This window comes from Cygnus atratus, chromosome 12 (genome assembly GCF_013377495.2).
Source record: "Cygnus atratus isolate AKBS03 ecotype Queensland, Australia chromosome 12, CAtr_DNAZoo_HiC_assembly, whole genome shotgun sequence".
In the NCBI taxonomy this organism is placed as follows: domain Eukaryota; kingdom Metazoa; phylum Chordata; class Aves; order Anseriformes; family Anatidae; genus Cygnus; species Cygnus atratus.
The window spans coordinates 1191605-1208922 of NC_066373.1; the positions used below are offsets into that span (position 1 = coordinate 1191605).

Sequence of the window (17318 nt, forward strand, 5' to 3'; positions counted from 1 at the left end):
AGGAACAGGACCAGGACCTGAAGGTGCTCCAGGTCCCAGGCTGTGCATTTCTGCGCAGGGCCAGCAGAGCACGGGGTGCTGGGGCACTGCGGCACTGCAGTGGTGGGAACAGAGCCCAGCCGTGCCCAGCAGCCCCAGCCCCGGGCACAGCCCCTCCAGCCCCACGCTGAGCACCCAATTCAGCCCCGGGCCTGCGCGTGAAAAGACACCGCCGAGGGCAAGCCCCAGCAATGCCCCAGCTGGCACCTGATGGGGGAGCTTTGCACCTCCTCTTCCTGCACATCAACTGCCACAATATGGTCATTAATTACATGAGAACTGGTCATTAATTACATGAGAACTGGCAGTTTCTGCTGTTTTAATTGAAGGACACTGCTTGTTATCTCCTCGTTTGTGAATATACCACACTTTTCTTTCTCTCTTTTTTTTTAACTAAATGTCTCTCTTCCCAATGCTAGGAATTTGGCACATAAGACACAATAAATTATCTTTTCCCATTAATGGCTGAATTTTCCTTTGGACATGAAGCAACTGACTGCTCAGTGATGTAACCAGAAGTGATTTCACAGCACTAGGACCCATTGTCACTCTCCAATGGCATTTAGCCGACACTGTGCAACTGAGCGAGCGCTGCTGTTATAGAGGACCTTCAAGAATGGCACAGCCTCCGTGGAGAGGTTCAGCACGCTTTGGAGGTGGTATGAATGTATGGGGTGCAGGAGGTGGTATGTAAAGAGACTGCTGCTCCGTCATTGCCTTCTCAGAAGCAGATTTTGGATTACGAATGAATTAGCCAACACTCTGTGAGCTAGCAGAGCTTTTCTCTGCTGCCTTCTGCACTGAAGCACTTCTGCCTGAGGCAGCACCGTCTCCGTGAGCTGGTGGCACACGAAGATTTCAGGACCTCTGGGCTGCAGGACGTGGAGCCCGTCCAGCCCGGTGACAGCCGCCAGATCCCACAGCCAGCCCAGCAGCTGCGGGCACGCCTGCGGGGCACACAAAGAGGTTTCCACCTCGCCGCCTCCTCCTCCTCGCCTCCTCCTCCTCCTCGCTGGGAGGGCGCAGCCTTCTGTGTCTGGCTGCTTTGTTATTGGGAACACATGGCATTGTCAAGAGAGCTTGATTAAAGGGACAAAGCAAACAGGAGGAAGTGGCTTGTGAATGCCAGCGGGAACCAGAGCAGCACACGTGTGCAGGCAGGCCGGCACTTCCCAAAGAGATAACTGGGACCAGAAAGTGCCGCCGCAGAGCCCGGCCCTCGTGTCAAGCGGGCTCTGGCGAGCACCTCGCGGGGAAGGCACCCTTGGCTGTGCTCCCAGGAACAATACAATAAGTGTACACCAACACACTGTGGCTGGGCGGCACACCCAGCCCCAGGAGCACCCGGACCCCCTGCGGGGACAGTACCGCCTCCCCCAGCCCCACAATGAAGCCCCCCAGCCCCGAGGCTCGCCCGGTGCCCGCTCACCTGCACGGCTCCGCCGAGCGCGGCGGCCACCAGCCCCATGGCCATGCTCAGCGTCTGCGCCTCCACCGCTGCACCGCGGCCCCGCGCCAGGCTGACGCACGCCCGCTGGAGCGTGGCAGCCACGAACTCCTCCACCTGCCAGTGGATGGGAGAGTGGTTAGGAAGGAAGGAAGGAAGGAGATGCCCCGAGCAGCCCACCGAGAGCTGCCGTGGATCCCTTGGCCGTCGCAAGGACTGTCCCTGCAGCAGGGCCACGGCAATGCCAGCCCTGCTGGGGAGCCCTGGGGAGCTGGGGGGCAGCTGGGACCCTGGTGAAGCCCAGCTGTGAAATGCACCGAGGGTGCAGGACAACGTGGTGGTGGAGGTGATGGAGCTCCTGAACTGCTGCCCGTCCCCAGGGCATTAGCAACGAGAGGCTGATGTTCCTGGCAGCAAACCCCGCACCTTGCTGTCCAAAGCAGCAGAGGTACCGGGGAGCTGAGCTGCAGGGTGGGCAGTGGCCAAGCCTGGAGCTCCCCTTCTCTCCCCGTGCAGCCCTCCCATCTGAGGGAGAAAAGCAGTGTTTGTGAAACACAATACCTAAAATCCAAAGCTAACATCCGCTCCTCAAGCCACAGCAGGCAGAGCTGAACCAGGAAGGTGCTGACAGCCCGGCCCCTACGGCAGGGCTGTAGGAGCTCACGTGTTCCCCCGGCACCTCCGCCGCAGCCCTGGGACAAACTGGTCGGGAAAGCAAGGTCACAGCACAGGCCAGCATGAGGAGATGTTGGGAAGCAAATGGGCTCAGAGGGAGCAAAGGGGGTGGTGGCAACCAGGGGGAAACACAAAGAGTCCCTACAAGATTGTGCTAGGGAAAGGTTTGGGCTTGAAAAATTACATTAGACAATAGCAGCAGAAGATGAAGACCAGGCAGCTCTGGGAAAGCATCGGCTCTGCCGACTGCCGTCATGGACCAAAGTCACCAACAGCACCAGGCACAGCAGCAAGACATGGAGCTGAGCAGGGATTACCACGGCTCAGATAATCTTCATCCTAACAAAATAACGCCTGCCTGCACCCCTCTGCGAGCCCCCCAGGCCAGCACAACGTCCTGACACCCGCAGGCACCAAGAGCATTGGGGCATTTCACAGCCAAACCCCTTTGCTGACGAGCTCTGCAGGACTCCCAGCAATTACCCCAATTTGCCAGCTCAGAGGGCTCCCCGAGTGCAAGAAGACAAAGCCAGGGATCAGACACCACGTGCTCCACGGGCAGCCGACACTCGACACAGGCCATTCGCTGCGTGTGCGTGTACCACGGTTTGTCATTTCCTCAGAATTTTTCTTCCAAGCCAGTAACAATCCCGCTTGGCTGGCTTTGGCCTGCTTGACACTTGGCACCAAGATCTTTGATCCCACAAGCTTCCTGTGTTTCTAATGGAGCTTGAAATTAATACTTCTTTCCCTCCACTCCTTTGTCTGCTCACTGCACTGGCGAGCACTGCTCTGGGCCAGCTCACTGAGTGTGGCAGGAGCCGGGCACTCATTCATGGTGGGAAAGGAATGAATAGCAGTCATTGCCACTTAACATGCTTGTTGCAAAATAAGAGGAACCCTTTGGAATAGCTCCTCTTTTGGAAAACAAAGCGACAGGGCAACAAGGTCCTATTGCACCAGCTCCCCACGCTTCCAGCCTCCTGCCATCACTTAAGGCACCACAGGGCAAGCGAGCAGACTGCTGCCAGCTTCATTAAATGCCCCCCGACTGCAGCAGAGAGCAGGGAGACTGGCTCCGAGGGGCTGCTGAGAGGGCACAGGTACTTCCTGGACGAGTAAGATCAGAAAAAAAAAGTGATGTTAAACAGCAAGAATGCAGAGTACAAACAAGCGTCAGAGCAGCTCCTCTCACAAAACAGTGACAGGCAAACTGAATGGGTTGAAATTGCACTTGATGCAAAAACAGAAACATCACAACGACCAGTAGATCGTAGATACCAAAAATTAAACACTAATATCTACAAGGAATAAAAAGCTTGAAAGATAAAACTCTGAGTGATGTTTCTGTCTCACTCAGCAGGAGAGTGTACTGCAACACCAAGGAAATCAGGTGAATCTCATAAAACTCAACTGTGAGCAGGAAAATGTAGATAAAATATATTGTGCAACTGAGGAGGCCCACAGCTGCTGCTGCTCCTTGGCTCAGGCTTCACACAGACAGCTCCTGCTTGTTCCACCCCTGTTATACACACATACAAGCTGCAGAGTAGCTGCAGCAAGAACAAACCCCCTGGAGGAACTGTGTGCTGCAGAAAATGCTTAAAAAACACAGCTATGCAGATGCTTGTTTAAACCTGAGGGATCGCTCCTTGAAATATGACCCCTGGTGTTTACTTGTAGGCTGAAGTATAATGGCTTTTTTGTCTGCCTTTTTTTTTCCTTTGTGTTTCTTTTTACACCAGACATGCTAGACCCAAAAATTCAGCAAAATCCTTCCCCATTTCCCACTCCTGACTTTTTGACCTGGGCAGCAGAGCCAGACCCGCTGGTGACAATTGGTGTCACTGCGCTGCCACTGCAGAGCACAGGACAAGAGATGCCACTGTCCCAAAGAGAAAAATAAGAAAACCTGTGCAAGAAGCAACCTGCTTTGCTTCAGCAAGTCACAGGTAACCAGCATAACCAGGTCACTGAGTTAAAAAGAAGAGGATGGGGAAGTTAAACATGCAAAGCAGCTGGTGAACACAGCACTGCCCTCAGTGTGCAACAAAGACGGCCAGGTGCAGGACAGGAATTCCCTTCAGTGCTGCTGCAGCGTGTGCTCAGGGGGCACAGAGGCAGCACATTTTAACAATCCTGCTTGGTACCAGGTTCAACAAGCCCTTGAAATTACAGTGTTTAATAAATTTTGCAGATGCACATTCATGAAGACATCTATAAGTGCATGAACACAGTCATGCCAGCCCTGTTGATATTGCACAGGACGGTGCCTTTTTCAGACACTCACAACTGACTTAACAAGCTGCTTTTCCTGAGGATGTTCTGGCTTTCTCCAGCTGTTTCTTAGTAATCGTGTACCTGGAGCCCAGTGGCACAGAGCATTGTGCCATGCACCCCAGCTGCTGCTCCCCATGGGCTTTGCCGTGACCCACCTGAGCAATGTCTGTGAACACGGTGTCCGAGACACTCTCACACAGCGTGGCCACCAGCTGCAGGACCAGAAGCTTCCTCCTCTGCCTGGCGTGGTGCTGCTCCAGTTCCAGGAGACTCCCTCCAGCTGCGGCACTGGGGCTCACCTCTGCCTCGTCTTCTGCAGCCACGTGCGTCAGCGCCTGCCGGAAAGGAAGCACAGGGAGGCACCGGTTGGGCACAGCAAACCAGTTCCAGGGTCACCACAGCCACCATGCTATTAATGCTGCAGGAGCCACTTCCTTCCCCATGGGCCGACAGTCCTGTGTGCAGCACATCCACACCGCCCGCACCTCCCCTCCGCCTGCCCAGCACGCAGCGGTGTGCTCCACCGTGCCGTGCCCGCTGCTCCCAGTAACACAACTGCAGCTCTGTTCCCTTTGCCAGCTGCCGCACAGCCTGCCCCAAGGAAACCATCCCCACGGTGTGCTCCAGAGACCTCACCTTCAGGCAGCGGATGAAGAAGTCTCCAGCCAGGCCACTCTTCTGGCAGTGAGACAGCAGCTCCACTAAGCTCTCCACGTAGCACTGCTCCAAGGAAACCTTCTGGTAAAGGGCCTCATCTTCATCACTGAAATAAGTCACCGTGTCACCACCACAAACACACCCAGAGCCTCTCCGGGGCTGGCTCTGAACAGCCCTGCAGCAAGGTGAAATCCTGCTGCTGCCTCCTGCTAAAAACCCTCGTCCCCAGCACTGCCCCGAGCCCCTGGCTCCTGGACCGGCGGCACCCAGCAGCTCTGCAGCTCCTGCTGCCCCCCCTGCAAGGGGAAATATTCAGCATGCACTGTGCAGCGTCTTGGTGCAGGAAAAGAGGAACACGGCAGTCTGCAGGAACTAGGGGCACTTCTGAAGGGTTTTCTAGTTCAAGATGTGGTTTGCTTGGACACTGCAATTAAGATTTCAGTTCTTGTGAAAGCCAGCAACAGTGCAAGCTGAGTCTGTCATGTCATCAGTCACAGGAGGTGGAGAGAACAAGTCCTGCAGACACCACCCCAAGGGGCACCCAGAGGGTCCCATCACCCTTGGCACCCTCTCCCCAGGCAGAGCTCAGGGTTTCAGGGTTCTGCAGGGATGCAGGACTCCTGGCTCCCAGCACCAGCCTGCACAGCACAGCCAGAACTGCGGGAGCCTGGAGGCAGCTGAGCCAAGCTATTGCTCAGTTAATTTGGTCTACATGATCAAGCACTCAGCTTATTAATTAACCTGCATTCATTTAAGAAATAACTAACAGAAACCATCAGCACAAAACACACGTTCAGTCCACCCATCCTATCCTAGCACTAGCTAATTCATGCAGCAGTCATAACCATAAAAGCAGGGCAGACAGAGGCAGAGGCATGGCCATTAAGGAATAATTTTAAATTACATTCAGATTAACCAGTGCAAACCCCAGGGCAGACCTTCTTCTAATTCAGGTCAGGAATAGATTGAAATGAAACCAGAATGAGGGTATTTGTACAGGGTTTTGTTACACTGGGAAGGAAATGAGTGCCCGCAGCTCCCGACGCACCCGTGCAGAGAACACTGCTGGGCAGGAGCCGAGCTCTCTGCCTGCTGGACAGTGCTGGCCTGTGCTCGTAACGTGCCAAATAACGTAGCTGCCTCTCTTTAAACCAAATGCCTCGCTGCTGAACAGTGCTAGGTTGCACGGCTGGAGTCTAATGGCTGTAGTTTATTTCCCACAGGGCCACGCACTGCCTCTACTTGCAGAGGCCATCTGCAAGAGCAGGAGGGGGGTTCAGTGCCTGGCTCAGGTACTTTGGCACCACCAAGTCCTTGCTGCAACGGTGCCACCTGTGCCCAAGGGATTCCACCCACTCCATGCAGTCGCAGTCGGCCAAGAGACAGACCCTGGATGGGGGTGGAAGTTGCACTTCGGGGAGCACTGGGACTGGTGGTGCATGTCCTGTCCCCAGACACCCCAGAGGCCACTCCTGGGACACGGGAAGACACGCAGGGCATGCACGCTAATGCTCACAGCGTGCTGGTTTTCAGGGCTGAAAGCCATTGCTCTGCACTACAGATGGGGAGCCCAGAGGCAGCGTGGAGGCACCGCTGTCCCAGCTCAGCGCACACAACTCAGCCACCCAGCTGCCTGGGGGACACGACAGGCAGGGGCAGCATCTCCAGCTAACCACGAAGGGCCCCAGGCACTGAGCGATGTCTGGGGGCTGACCCCGCAGTGCTCCAGCAGCTCTCACCTGATGGGCTCCTCCACCACAACCACGGCGCCTCCCTCGCTGCCCACGCGGAAGCAGCACCGCGGGTGGAGGCGGCGCACGCTGCCCTCCAGCCCCGCACAGCTCTCCAGCACGGACAGTGACGTCTCCCTCTCTGACTTCTCCAGGAACCACAGCAGGACCTCCTCGCACGGGGAGCTGGCAGGAGAGAGAGAGAGAGAGACATCAACAGTGACCTTGCTCTGCCCGCTGGAGCCCTCTGCGCAGTGCCGCAGTGTGACAGCACGGCCCAGGGAGAGGGGAAAGGCACGGATGCTCTGCAGTGACCACGGACACGCCATGGGATGCTCTGGGCTGAGAGCTCCAGCTAGCTGAAGGCATTTGTGTCAGGTCAGGAGCTGAGCAGAACAGCCTTCTCCTTCTAGCGTTCACAGATGGAAGGAGCTGGGTCCTTCAAGATTGCAGCCCAGCGAGGAAGGGAGCGCTCTGCGTGAACAGCGTGTTTGTGCAAGGACAGCCACTTGCACGCAGCCACAGTACACAGTGCCTGACGCTTCGTGCCGATCTGACAAAGCACAGAGCTGCCAGCCGTGCCAAGAAAGATGAAGGAGACGGGGAGCACTGTAAGGTGGCATGGAAACCCTTGCCAAGGAACAATGCAGGTTAATGAGATCGAGCAGCGGTGCTGTGCCAGGGGTCTGGGAACCTGAACACTTCCAGGCAGCTGTGGTTTTTGTTACCCCTGCCAAATTCCTATGTCAAGAGAGAAGCTAGCAGTGACTGTGCTCACTCAGCAGCAGTGTTAACTTGGCGTGTTCTAAGAACGTGCCCCAGCACTCGCTACTCCTTGAAGTGATTCACCAAGTCGTTAATAATAGCACAGACCTTTTAGGGGAAACCTCCAGTACCCACGTGCCAGTAACACCCAGGCATTAGTATAAACCCACCAGGAGCGTATGTACTAGGCTGGCCCAAACTCAGGGCAGCGCAGGGAAAGCCCGGGAGGAGATGGGCAGAGGACAGTCACACCTGGTCACCACTGTCGCTGCCACCATGACTGATGCACGTAATGCTCACCATTGTGTCAGTCGTGGGGGAGCTGGGCACAGTGCAAGAAACGGCTGCTGGGAGGCAGGTCGTGCACACACCAGAAAAATGATCCCGGATAGGAAAAAGATGATCTTTTACTTCAAAGAGTCAGAGCTCCAGCTGCTGCTTTTTACCATTTCTAATCCTCCTGACACAAACCAAGGCGAGAACTGCTTCCGTGTACACAGGTCAGGCAGTAAGGTCACGTACCTGGCCTATGCCTGTGGTTACTGCCTACTTTTAATGAGCTCTTCAGGGTACGAAAATTGGTCTTGACTTCTCTACGTGTCCGTGTGGAGCATGTGCTTTGGAGCCAGGCAGCACAGAGAAACAAAACCCCAGAAGAAGCTGTGCACAGTCCTTCCTTACCGTAAGTATGACACATTCTGCTTGGCGAAGGAATAGAGGCAGAAAACCACTCCCAGGACTGACTGCAGGGATCCCAGCAGCAGGCTGGAGCTGTCATTTCCAACCACGTACACCTACAGAGAGAGAAGGGCACATGGAGAAGTCAAACACCTGCATGGAGCAGAGGGAAGGCCGAGGGAGGACAGAAGGTACGTGCACGCAGGACAGCTGCCACCAGAGAGGACGGCAGAGCATTTACAACCTCTGCTCCTTTCAGCCTGGAGCCTGATCTCCCCGATTATGCCATGTTCTGTATTAAAAGCAGCCTTCAGCACCACCTTTCTCCCAGTATTTGCTTAACCACAGCAGGGCTCCAAGCTACAGGAACACTGCAGCTAGCTACTTGGGAAGTCTACTGCTTAGGGGTAAGGTCTGAAGATACAGAGAGATGCATTAGGCATCTCTGAATTAGCAAATCTTTATGGAAATTGCATTCAAAGCCAAATCCTAAATACGCAGATCAGTCCCTAGCAAGGCAGCAGGGCTGATGTGTGCTGAGCTGACCAGGCTTTGAGGAGGCTGCAGAACCATGCTCCTGTCCTCTGCCTCAAGCAGCACCTTCCCAAAGCACTGGCAATACCCTCCTCAGAGCCAGCACCCTCTACCCACTCAAGCTGCTGTTACCAGAGCACTGTAATCAAGCCCTGCCACTGCCCACGGAGCACAGAAGTGCTCACAGAAGTCTTATGACATCGGGCTTCCTTTTCAATCCTTTTAAAGAAATTGCCCAAATCTAAAAGCCAGGTAAGACACTTACAGTGAAATCCATAATGGGAAAGTTTGGTTTAGAAAACTGATAAATATGATAAAAAACTAAAACTGATAAAAAGCTTTGTCTGGCTGGACTCAGGGTTTTTTTGTTCAGGTCCTTTTTTTTTTTTTTTTCCAGAGTCTATCTCCCTCCATAGCTTTTAGCTTAAAGAAAAGGGGAAAAAACACACAAGTTCTCCAAGGGACTTCTAGCTGTGTAGGCTGGTGAACGACCTGCCCAGAAGATGTTGTCCCTTCAAACTGGGATGCTCCCCACACCTCCGATCTGCACATGTGGCAAGCAAGTCCCTGCTCCAAGGGCTACAAGTGCCCTCGGGACAGAGCAAAGGAGCTTTTGCCTGCCAGAGGCAGGGTGACAGCCAGGTATGAGCCCTAGGAAGGAGATCTTGACAGTGTCTTGGCCTGCTGTATTGATGCAAACCGATGTTTTGCTTGCTCTAATCCCTGTGGAGCCGTTCTTCCTAACCAGAACCTTTTGTACACAAAGCCTCCCTGATGAAGCCCCAAGGATGGTTTCGCACTCAGCATCAAATGACACTTGCTAGGCAAGAAAACCCCACAAATGGCAGGCTGGAGTCTCCATCGCTAATCTGGCTGCTGTCAGGCCTGGAGCACTGTGCCATTAGGGAGGGACCCACCCCAAACTCCAGCAGTATTCTCATTGTGAACAGCAGCCACAGAGCAGCCCTCCAGACTGGTCTCTGCCTGCCAGCTAGTTGCAACAGATCATTAGTACGCAAAATACTACAACAATCACAGCATTTAAGAGCTTAGGCTGCCTAGGGGCATGCCAGGAAGCCAGTCACCAGCTTCTTGAAGTTGAATTCCTGGGCTTGAGATGTCCTTCTTGGCCGGGATGCAACAGACGGCTCAGCTGCTATCAGGCAGGAGTGAAGCCTGCAGCATGGTACTGGTGATACTGGTGGGAACAGTGGAAAAATGAGGCATGAGGAAAGGTTTCAGACGAGGGGCCCCACACAACAACCCTGTTCCCTCACAGGGAGCACAAGCACAGACCCCACCTCTCTCTCCAGTGCCAGAGCCAAGACCTGCACTGCTAAGCACCCCGCTGCAAAGGAGGAGTCCTTCTACAAGAACAGGGGCATTTTCCAGTGGGGAACAGACTGACTCCACGGAGGTGGAAAGTTTCCCTACCAACATCACTAGGACAAAAATCCTTGCTGGAAGGATCTCCAGACTCTAAACCTGCACTGTCCTGCCCACAGGACATGTCCTCTAACACAGAAGGTGGGTTATTCATACAGCCAGGCTGCAGCCTTTCTCCAAGCAGAACTGGGTTTCTGTCCATTTTGCTGAGCCCTCTCCATGCCCCAGAACCCAACTGGGAATGCCAGGCGGGAAAGGTGCTGAGCTCCTGCAGCCCCTCCTGCCTCACAGTGCTGAGGTCTGACCAGCGCCTCCAGGCTGTGTCCTGTCCCGTGAGCAGCTCCTGGGGGCAGATCAGCAACTGCCGGACACCCAGCACCAGCTGCTGAGGGATTACCCACCCACAGGTTTTAAAATTAACATCACGCACACGGAAAACCACGTGTCACAAGGTTAAGCTCAGAGAGGTCCCCGCAAAACAGGCTACTCGTTTTTCTTTACTTAACCTCATCATTTTAGCTCGTCCAAGGGGACTGGATGCACCGTAATTCCTTCAGCCATGTACTGCAGGAGCTGTATGAAAACTCCCAGCTCCAGCTGCTTTCCTTCAGACTCGGGCTCAGGCTGCCCTCTGCAGACCTCGGGAGGCATGAAGGTACTTCTGAGCAGCAGCAGAGGGCAGCAGGCTCTCCCTCCCACAGGTAACATTAGCCGTATGATCCATGTTTCACAGCAAGGAAACTGAGGCACAGAGGCACTAAGAGCAGAGTGAACCAGCGACAGCCTGGGAGGAGAACTCGGGCATCCTCTGAAGACTCAGCACTTACAGAACTCCCCGTGGTTGTTGCTTCCCCCTGACCAGATGCATGCCTCTGACGGAGGCTGACAGGAGAGAAATGCCATTTTTGACAGGGACCGATCACCCAAAGCGATGTCTGCCAGGCCACCAGCACCTCCTGTGTGCCACCTCTGCCTGTTCTAATGTTACCTGATCTACAACCACAGCCCGGGTCCTGATCCTGCAGGAAGCAGTGAAAGCTAGCAATGCTCAGAAATTCTTGCTGCAGCTCAAGGAGGAAGAGAATGTGACAGCACCATGGGGAATCCTGGCCTCCAGCCCACTGTTCCGACTCTCTCCTTACTTTCATCGACACACCAGCAAGGCATGGGGAAAAACAACCAGCAAGAGCTCACTGCCACTCTGTAGAACATTTTCAGGTGAGAATGCTTGAAAGGGTTAAGGCAGTGCCTCTGGTATCCATGAAGGAGCTGCACTCCCTCCTGTGCAGTACTTCTTTCAAGGTTACTCAGTGCAATTCTAGGCCTTGCTTCAGCACCATGATTGCCTGAGACACCGCTTCTACCTGTGGTGTAAAACACACACACACTGAACTGCTGAGGAAGTCTCAAACCAGCTCTTTCCCAGAGCAGTGTTCTCACCTCCTCACACACCACAACAGACACTCTACCTTGAACACATCTTCCACGCAGCTGCTGAGCTCTGCCTCCGTCACCAGCACTGTCCCTGCTGACAAATCTTCCGCTGCTATCTCTGAAAACAAAGAGGAGAAATATCAGCACCTCCACATGCCAAGGAGGCTTCAGCAAAATGGCAACCCTTCACGCCCAGCACCAAAAAGCCCATGGAGAGTCCTCTGGCTTTCCCTACACAAGGGCAGCATGGGAACCACTGAGCCCTTGTTAGCTGTGGAAAACACCACTGAAGTGGTGTAACCTCTGCAAGGTTACAAGCAAATCAAAGCAGACCACAAGTTTCTGAGGGATTGTTCCCTGGGGAGCTGCTTGGTCAGTGTGGAGAACTGATGGCTCCCATCCAGGAGCCCAGCACAAGACTGTCAGACTGGGAGAGGTACCCAGAGGGGACAGCAGAAGCCCCACTACTTGACTCTAACGCTAATTTCCCTTACTGCTAGTAAACATGGTGCACATCGTCACACAGACATATCCACAACCAGCAGCTTTGGGCTGGCACCCTCAGCAGCCAAGTCACCAACATGGGAAAATTCTGATGGAAAGACAAAGACCACTGGAAAGAGGAATCAGACCCTTCCTCACTCCAGGGCTCGACACGGTGCCTCACCAGCCGTTACCTGCTGCATCTGAGCAGCGGAGAAGCGGTGCCAGCAGAGGCTGGAGCAGGTATTTCTCTGCCAGCTGAGGGTGCTCTTTCGCCATGGTGAGCAGTGTTGTGGTGGCCACTCTCTGGAACTGGCGTGCTGTCAGCCTGTCCTGGACGTGCAGTAAGCCCAGAATCTGGAAGGAAAAGTCCATGATATCAGAACAAAGCTTAGCAAATGACTCCTTGCAGCCAAAAGCGGAGGAGCCTCTGTGGTGCTGCTTTACTGGACACTGGGCACAACACCCCACGCGGAGGAGCAGCTCTCCATCTCATGCATGTGGTAAGGCAGGAGGTGTTTCTGGGCACTGTGAGCCTGCACCATGCCCGCAGCTGAAGGCTGGAAGCCAGAGCCCCCCAGCACAAAGCTCCTTAAAGCGAGTGACCTCATGTGACCAGGGAGCATTGCTCAGCATTTCAATAAAATATAGAAAATTCAAGAGCGTGGTGGAGGCACGTCCCACTGACAGAGCCGCAGGAAAACATCTCCACACTGGGGCAGCCTGCCTCAAGAGCAAGGCAACGTGCAAGTGGTATCGACAGTAGACACTTGCCAAGCTGGGAACCTGAGAGTGCTCCCACTTTTGCATTTGCAGGCAGAGCCAGCATGCCACAGGGAGGACGGAGGGAAGCACCCACCTGAGGGCACACACGTCTGTAGTAGTCCTCGAGGGAAAGGCACTGCTGAGGGCAGGAAGCCAGGATCTTTGCAACCGCATCACATTTTCTCCAGTCCACAGCTGCTGCTTCAGCATCAGTGCCACCTGCTCCATGCACAGAAAGAGGAGATCAGCTCAGCCTGACAGAAAACAGCAGGGCCATTTTTGGCTGAACTCATTGTTTCTGGCAAAAAGAAATGGATTTTTAGCATTTATTAATCTCCTTAAACCAATCATCTTTCAGAAAACACCTGAGGGAAAGGGAAAAATATTATCCAAGGCCTTTGACACTGGAAAACAATGTCTATAAATAGGTGTGCAAGCCAGAAAGGGAGGGAAGCTATGCTTGGATGGTGTCTTCAGGTTGCACTGGCCGGAAGAGACTTTGGTGCTGTGGGATTCAGCTTTTAAAGAGCAATGCTTAATGCTTAACCTAACTGGCAGGAAACAGAGCAGGGGACCTGGCTGCCAAGGCCCAGCATAAGACTGCTCCCACTCCACTGCAGCTGCCAACGGCCTAACACTGAGCACTGCTGCACCAAAACCCAACCAGCACAAGGGGCCGTAATACTAAAAGTTGGCTGGAGTTACCCCCTGCTCTCATCCCTAAATATGGATGGCATACCCCAAGCTAAAGGCATTTGCAAAGGCATTCACGTTTCAACAGTTCAGCAGCCTTGCCATACTCAGAAGCAAAACCTGCGTGAGTGTTACAGAAGTCGGTTTAGCCTAACAAAAGCGTTCCCCATTTCAGTGCTCTACTGGTGCTATCTTTTCTGGGCTTCCCACGGCATGAAACGTCTCAGACACATCATCACAGTCTCTTTTAATCTGCAACCCTGGAAACCACCAGCAGCGCCCAAGCACCCTACTCACCGCCGGTTCCCTCCATGATGCCCCGAACCACAGCCTGAACCCCGCTGGGTCTCATCAGCCTTTCTGAGAGCAGCTGGCCACAAAGGCGCCGCAGCCATGCTGGAGCCCGTACAAGCGCTGGCTTTGTTTCTTCCCCAGGAGAGGGACGACTCTGAAAGGAAACAAAGGAGCAGCCTAAGTAGGGTATTCTCCCCAGTGCACGCTCCGGGCAAACCCTCGCTAACAGGCCTGCGCCCTGCCCTGGAGGACTCAAGACCAGATAGGAGCAGAGGACACAGAAACGTTTTAAATCACTTCATCCAGTGGCACAAAGCAAATTAGGGTTTAATGAGAGACTAACCTTCCCGGGAACATCCTCTCATGCAGAGCTTCCCTCCTTTAATTAAAGTCTCCCAGGGTCAGGCAGCAGCTCTGACTGTCTCATTACCAAAATGGGGCAAGGGGGGGCTCAGGGGACAAGTCAGGCTTAATGCATGTAAGGGGACAGCAGTGGTGACTCCTGCTACACTGGACACTGTGCTGTGCTGGGGCAGCAGCACCAGGAGCCCATGGGCTCAAGCAGAGAACTGCACAGGGAGAGGTACAAACAGCAACGCTGTTCAGAGGCTGCAAATTGAGCAGTTTGAATGTGCATGCTTGCTAGGACACGTGGAGCAAGGCTGGCAATGCCGTGCTGCAGCAGGACATCAGCTCAGCTCATCTGACTGAGAGACCCTAGCTTTTGGGTGAGCCACAGCATGTACTGAGGGTGCTCACCCCCGTGAGCTCCTCACACACTGCCTCTGCAGCACTTGCACACAGGATGGCAGCTTCTGCCTGCCCAGGAATTGCCTTCGGTCCCAGCCAGAGGCTAGAGCATGGCACAGAGCTGCACCCGAGCCAGCAGCCCCGGGCTGCCCCGGCTGCGATCCAGCAGCTGCCTCTGCAGACAGCACGTATTTCCCATTTCCTTCTCCCCACCACCATGAGGCAGCCTTTGAAAAGACCACAAACAGCAGCCGGTGCTGAGGCAGCAGCACGTCACCCTGCAGGCTGAGTGGTGACCCTCCATGACATGCAAACAGGCAGCCCAGGGTACAGAAGGTGCTTTGCTGGGCCATCATATTCCTGCTGGGATGCAGGATCCGCGGCTGCCCTATGATGGTTCCGCTGCAGCCAGTACCTGCTTGGGGCCACCCTGCAGGATGAGCAGCTCCCGCACTGCCAGGGGCTGGTAGACACGGTCCAGGATGTGCTGCAGGGCCTCCCGGCTCTGCGCTCGCTCCGATTCTGAAAGGCCCTGGAAAAACAAGCCCTGAGGTGGTGAGGGCAGCCCGGCCGTGGGTGCTGCACCTGCACAGATGCTGGCACCCAGCTCCCTGTGGCATGGTGCTGCTGGCGGTGTGGTGCTGGTGCCCCTCGAGCTCTCCCTCCCAGGCTGTACTTGAAGTGGTGCTTTAACCTCTTCTTTTACACTCAGACTGACGTGGCTCAGCAGCAGCCACCGGAGAGGGAGGCTGTGCTGAACGGGGGCTCTCAGGGCATCCCCTGCACCGGCCACCCCGCGAAGCAGCACCAAAGCGTCAGGACACGCGTGGGGGAGCGGGAGGCTCGGGCCCACCGACCTCGTTGTCGGCAGCGGGGCCGTGTCCCAGCAGGCAGAGCCCGGCGAGGAGGATGCCGAGGTGGTGCGCGAGCAGCGGGCCGCCCAGCGCAGGGTGCCGGCACAGCTCCACCAGGGCGCCGGTGGCGGCACGGAGCCGGGCCCCGCGGGTCGCCCCCGGGGGCAGCGGCGGAGGCAGGGGTGGCCCGGGGCGCTGCCCCACGCCCGGCGGCAGGTAGGGCGCCAGCCCCAGCCCCACGGCGGCCCGCAGCGCCCGCCGCACCGCCCGGCCCTGCGCGGCGCTCAGCGTGTCGGCGGCGGGCGGCGGCGGGGCACCGGGCACGGCCGCGGGGGCGGCGGGGAGGGCGGCCAGCGCCAGCAGCCGCTCCTTGAGGCACAGCAGCAGCGCCAGCACCGCGCAGGCGGCGGCCCAGCCCGGTTCGCCTTCGCCCTCCGCCCCGGCCGCTAGCGCCGGTGCCCGGGCCAGCACGGCGGAGCGGAGGCCGCGCAGCGCCGCCCAGCCCGGCTCCCCTCGCAGCCGCTCGTCCAGCGCCGCCGCGTTGCTGAGCACCGTCTCCAGCCGCAGGGCGCCCTCCGGGCCGGTCCCGGCCGCGCCGCCCCGCTCACCGGGCCCCGCGGGCTGCCGCAGCAGCAGCTCCAGCGCCTCCACCACCTGCCCCAGGTCCGGCTCCCTGCCGCCCGCCATCTTGGGGCCGCCGTGACGGGGAGGGGAGGGGCCCGCGGCTCTCCGCCGCCATCTTGGGGAGGTCGGGAGAAGGGGAGGGGCGCCGCCATCTTGGGGGGATCGTGGAGGGAGGGCGGACCCGCCCGCCGCCATCCTGGGCAAGTCGCGGCGCCATGGCGGGCCGGGCCCGGTGGGGCGCAGCCGGGGCTCGGTGTGGCTGCCGTGAGGTGCCGGGAGCACCGGGCGCCGCGGCGGGGCAGGTGGTTGAGGAAACCTGACGCCCCTGTGCCGCCACATCCATGCAGCCGGCTGGGGACAGCCCCGGGGTGGCTGGGGCTCAGCCTCGTCCACACGCGGAGCACAGGCTCCGGCTGCAGCCGGCAGCTTCTGGAGAGAAACCACTCATTTTATCTTTTTATTTATCATTTTATTTTATGTGAAAGAAGACAAACACAGAGCCGTGTTGTAATCCCTGTGTGGGAGAGGCGTGCAGGACGGAGCTAGCCCTGCTCCCAGCTTTGCAGCCAGGTGCTGCCTTGTAGTAAACACGTTACGTGTATGTTACAAAGCACACACATCAGCACCTCGCCTCTCCAGGACTGAAACCAGGGTGGTTGCAACTCCTGTACCTGCCTCTTAGGTTGCTGCATGTTTAAAAGCATGCAGGCACTGTGGGGCATGTTATTCCTCTGCTTTGTGCTTCCTTTAAAGGGCAGGGCTTCTCTAGGGAAAACAGAGTAATTACAGGGTTAGGCAAACATTAGCGATAACAGCCTCGCCTCCGCTGCTGGGCCCGCGTGGGTCAGAGCGTTACGCTAGGAACACAGGGTGCAGCCACCATGATAAGGCACTTTAGTGCAAGCCCAGTTTTCACTCAGCCTGCTGCTCCTCCTTTCCCCAGGGCCCCAGTCCAAACAGACCAGGCAGTAAGGTAAAACCTTGCCGTGCTATTAGCTGCCAGCCATACCTCTTATCAGCCCCTGTGCTGAGAAAACACGTGCTCTGTTATGGATCCCTCCCTTCCCAAGTAAGATTGTTATAAAGAGCAGGGGCTTCACAAAGCACTCGCTTTCTGCACTTTGGAGGCAGCAGCAGCTGTAGCCATAACAAGAAGTCACAGCAGGGCAGACCTGCCTCTCAGCACAGACACAGGCAGTGCAGCTGGCAGAGCTACGCCCAAAGAAATGG

General features: G+C 56.1%; 1 protein-coding gene across 1 annotated transcript in view; it reads right to left on the minus strand.

Annotated features, from left to right (window-relative positions):
* TANGO6 (transport and golgi organization 6 homolog) overlaps positions 1–16283 on the minus strand; it is a 31356-nt gene extending 15073 nt beyond the window's left edge. Inside the window, 11 exon segments of the mRNA XM_035566214.2 lie at positions 1469–1603; positions 4597–4776; positions 5078–5204; positions 6838–7014; positions 8275–8387; positions 11661–11743; positions 12303–12465; positions 12968–13092; positions 13864–14014; positions 15026–15142; positions 15468–16283. Coding sequence (XP_035422107.1) covers positions 1469–1603; positions 4597–4776; positions 5078–5204; positions 6838–7014; positions 8275–8387; positions 11661–11743; positions 12303–12465; positions 12968–13092; positions 13864–14014; positions 15026–15142; positions 15468–16283 — 2187 coding nt within the window.
* Positions 16284–17318: the final 1035 nt, after the last annotated feature.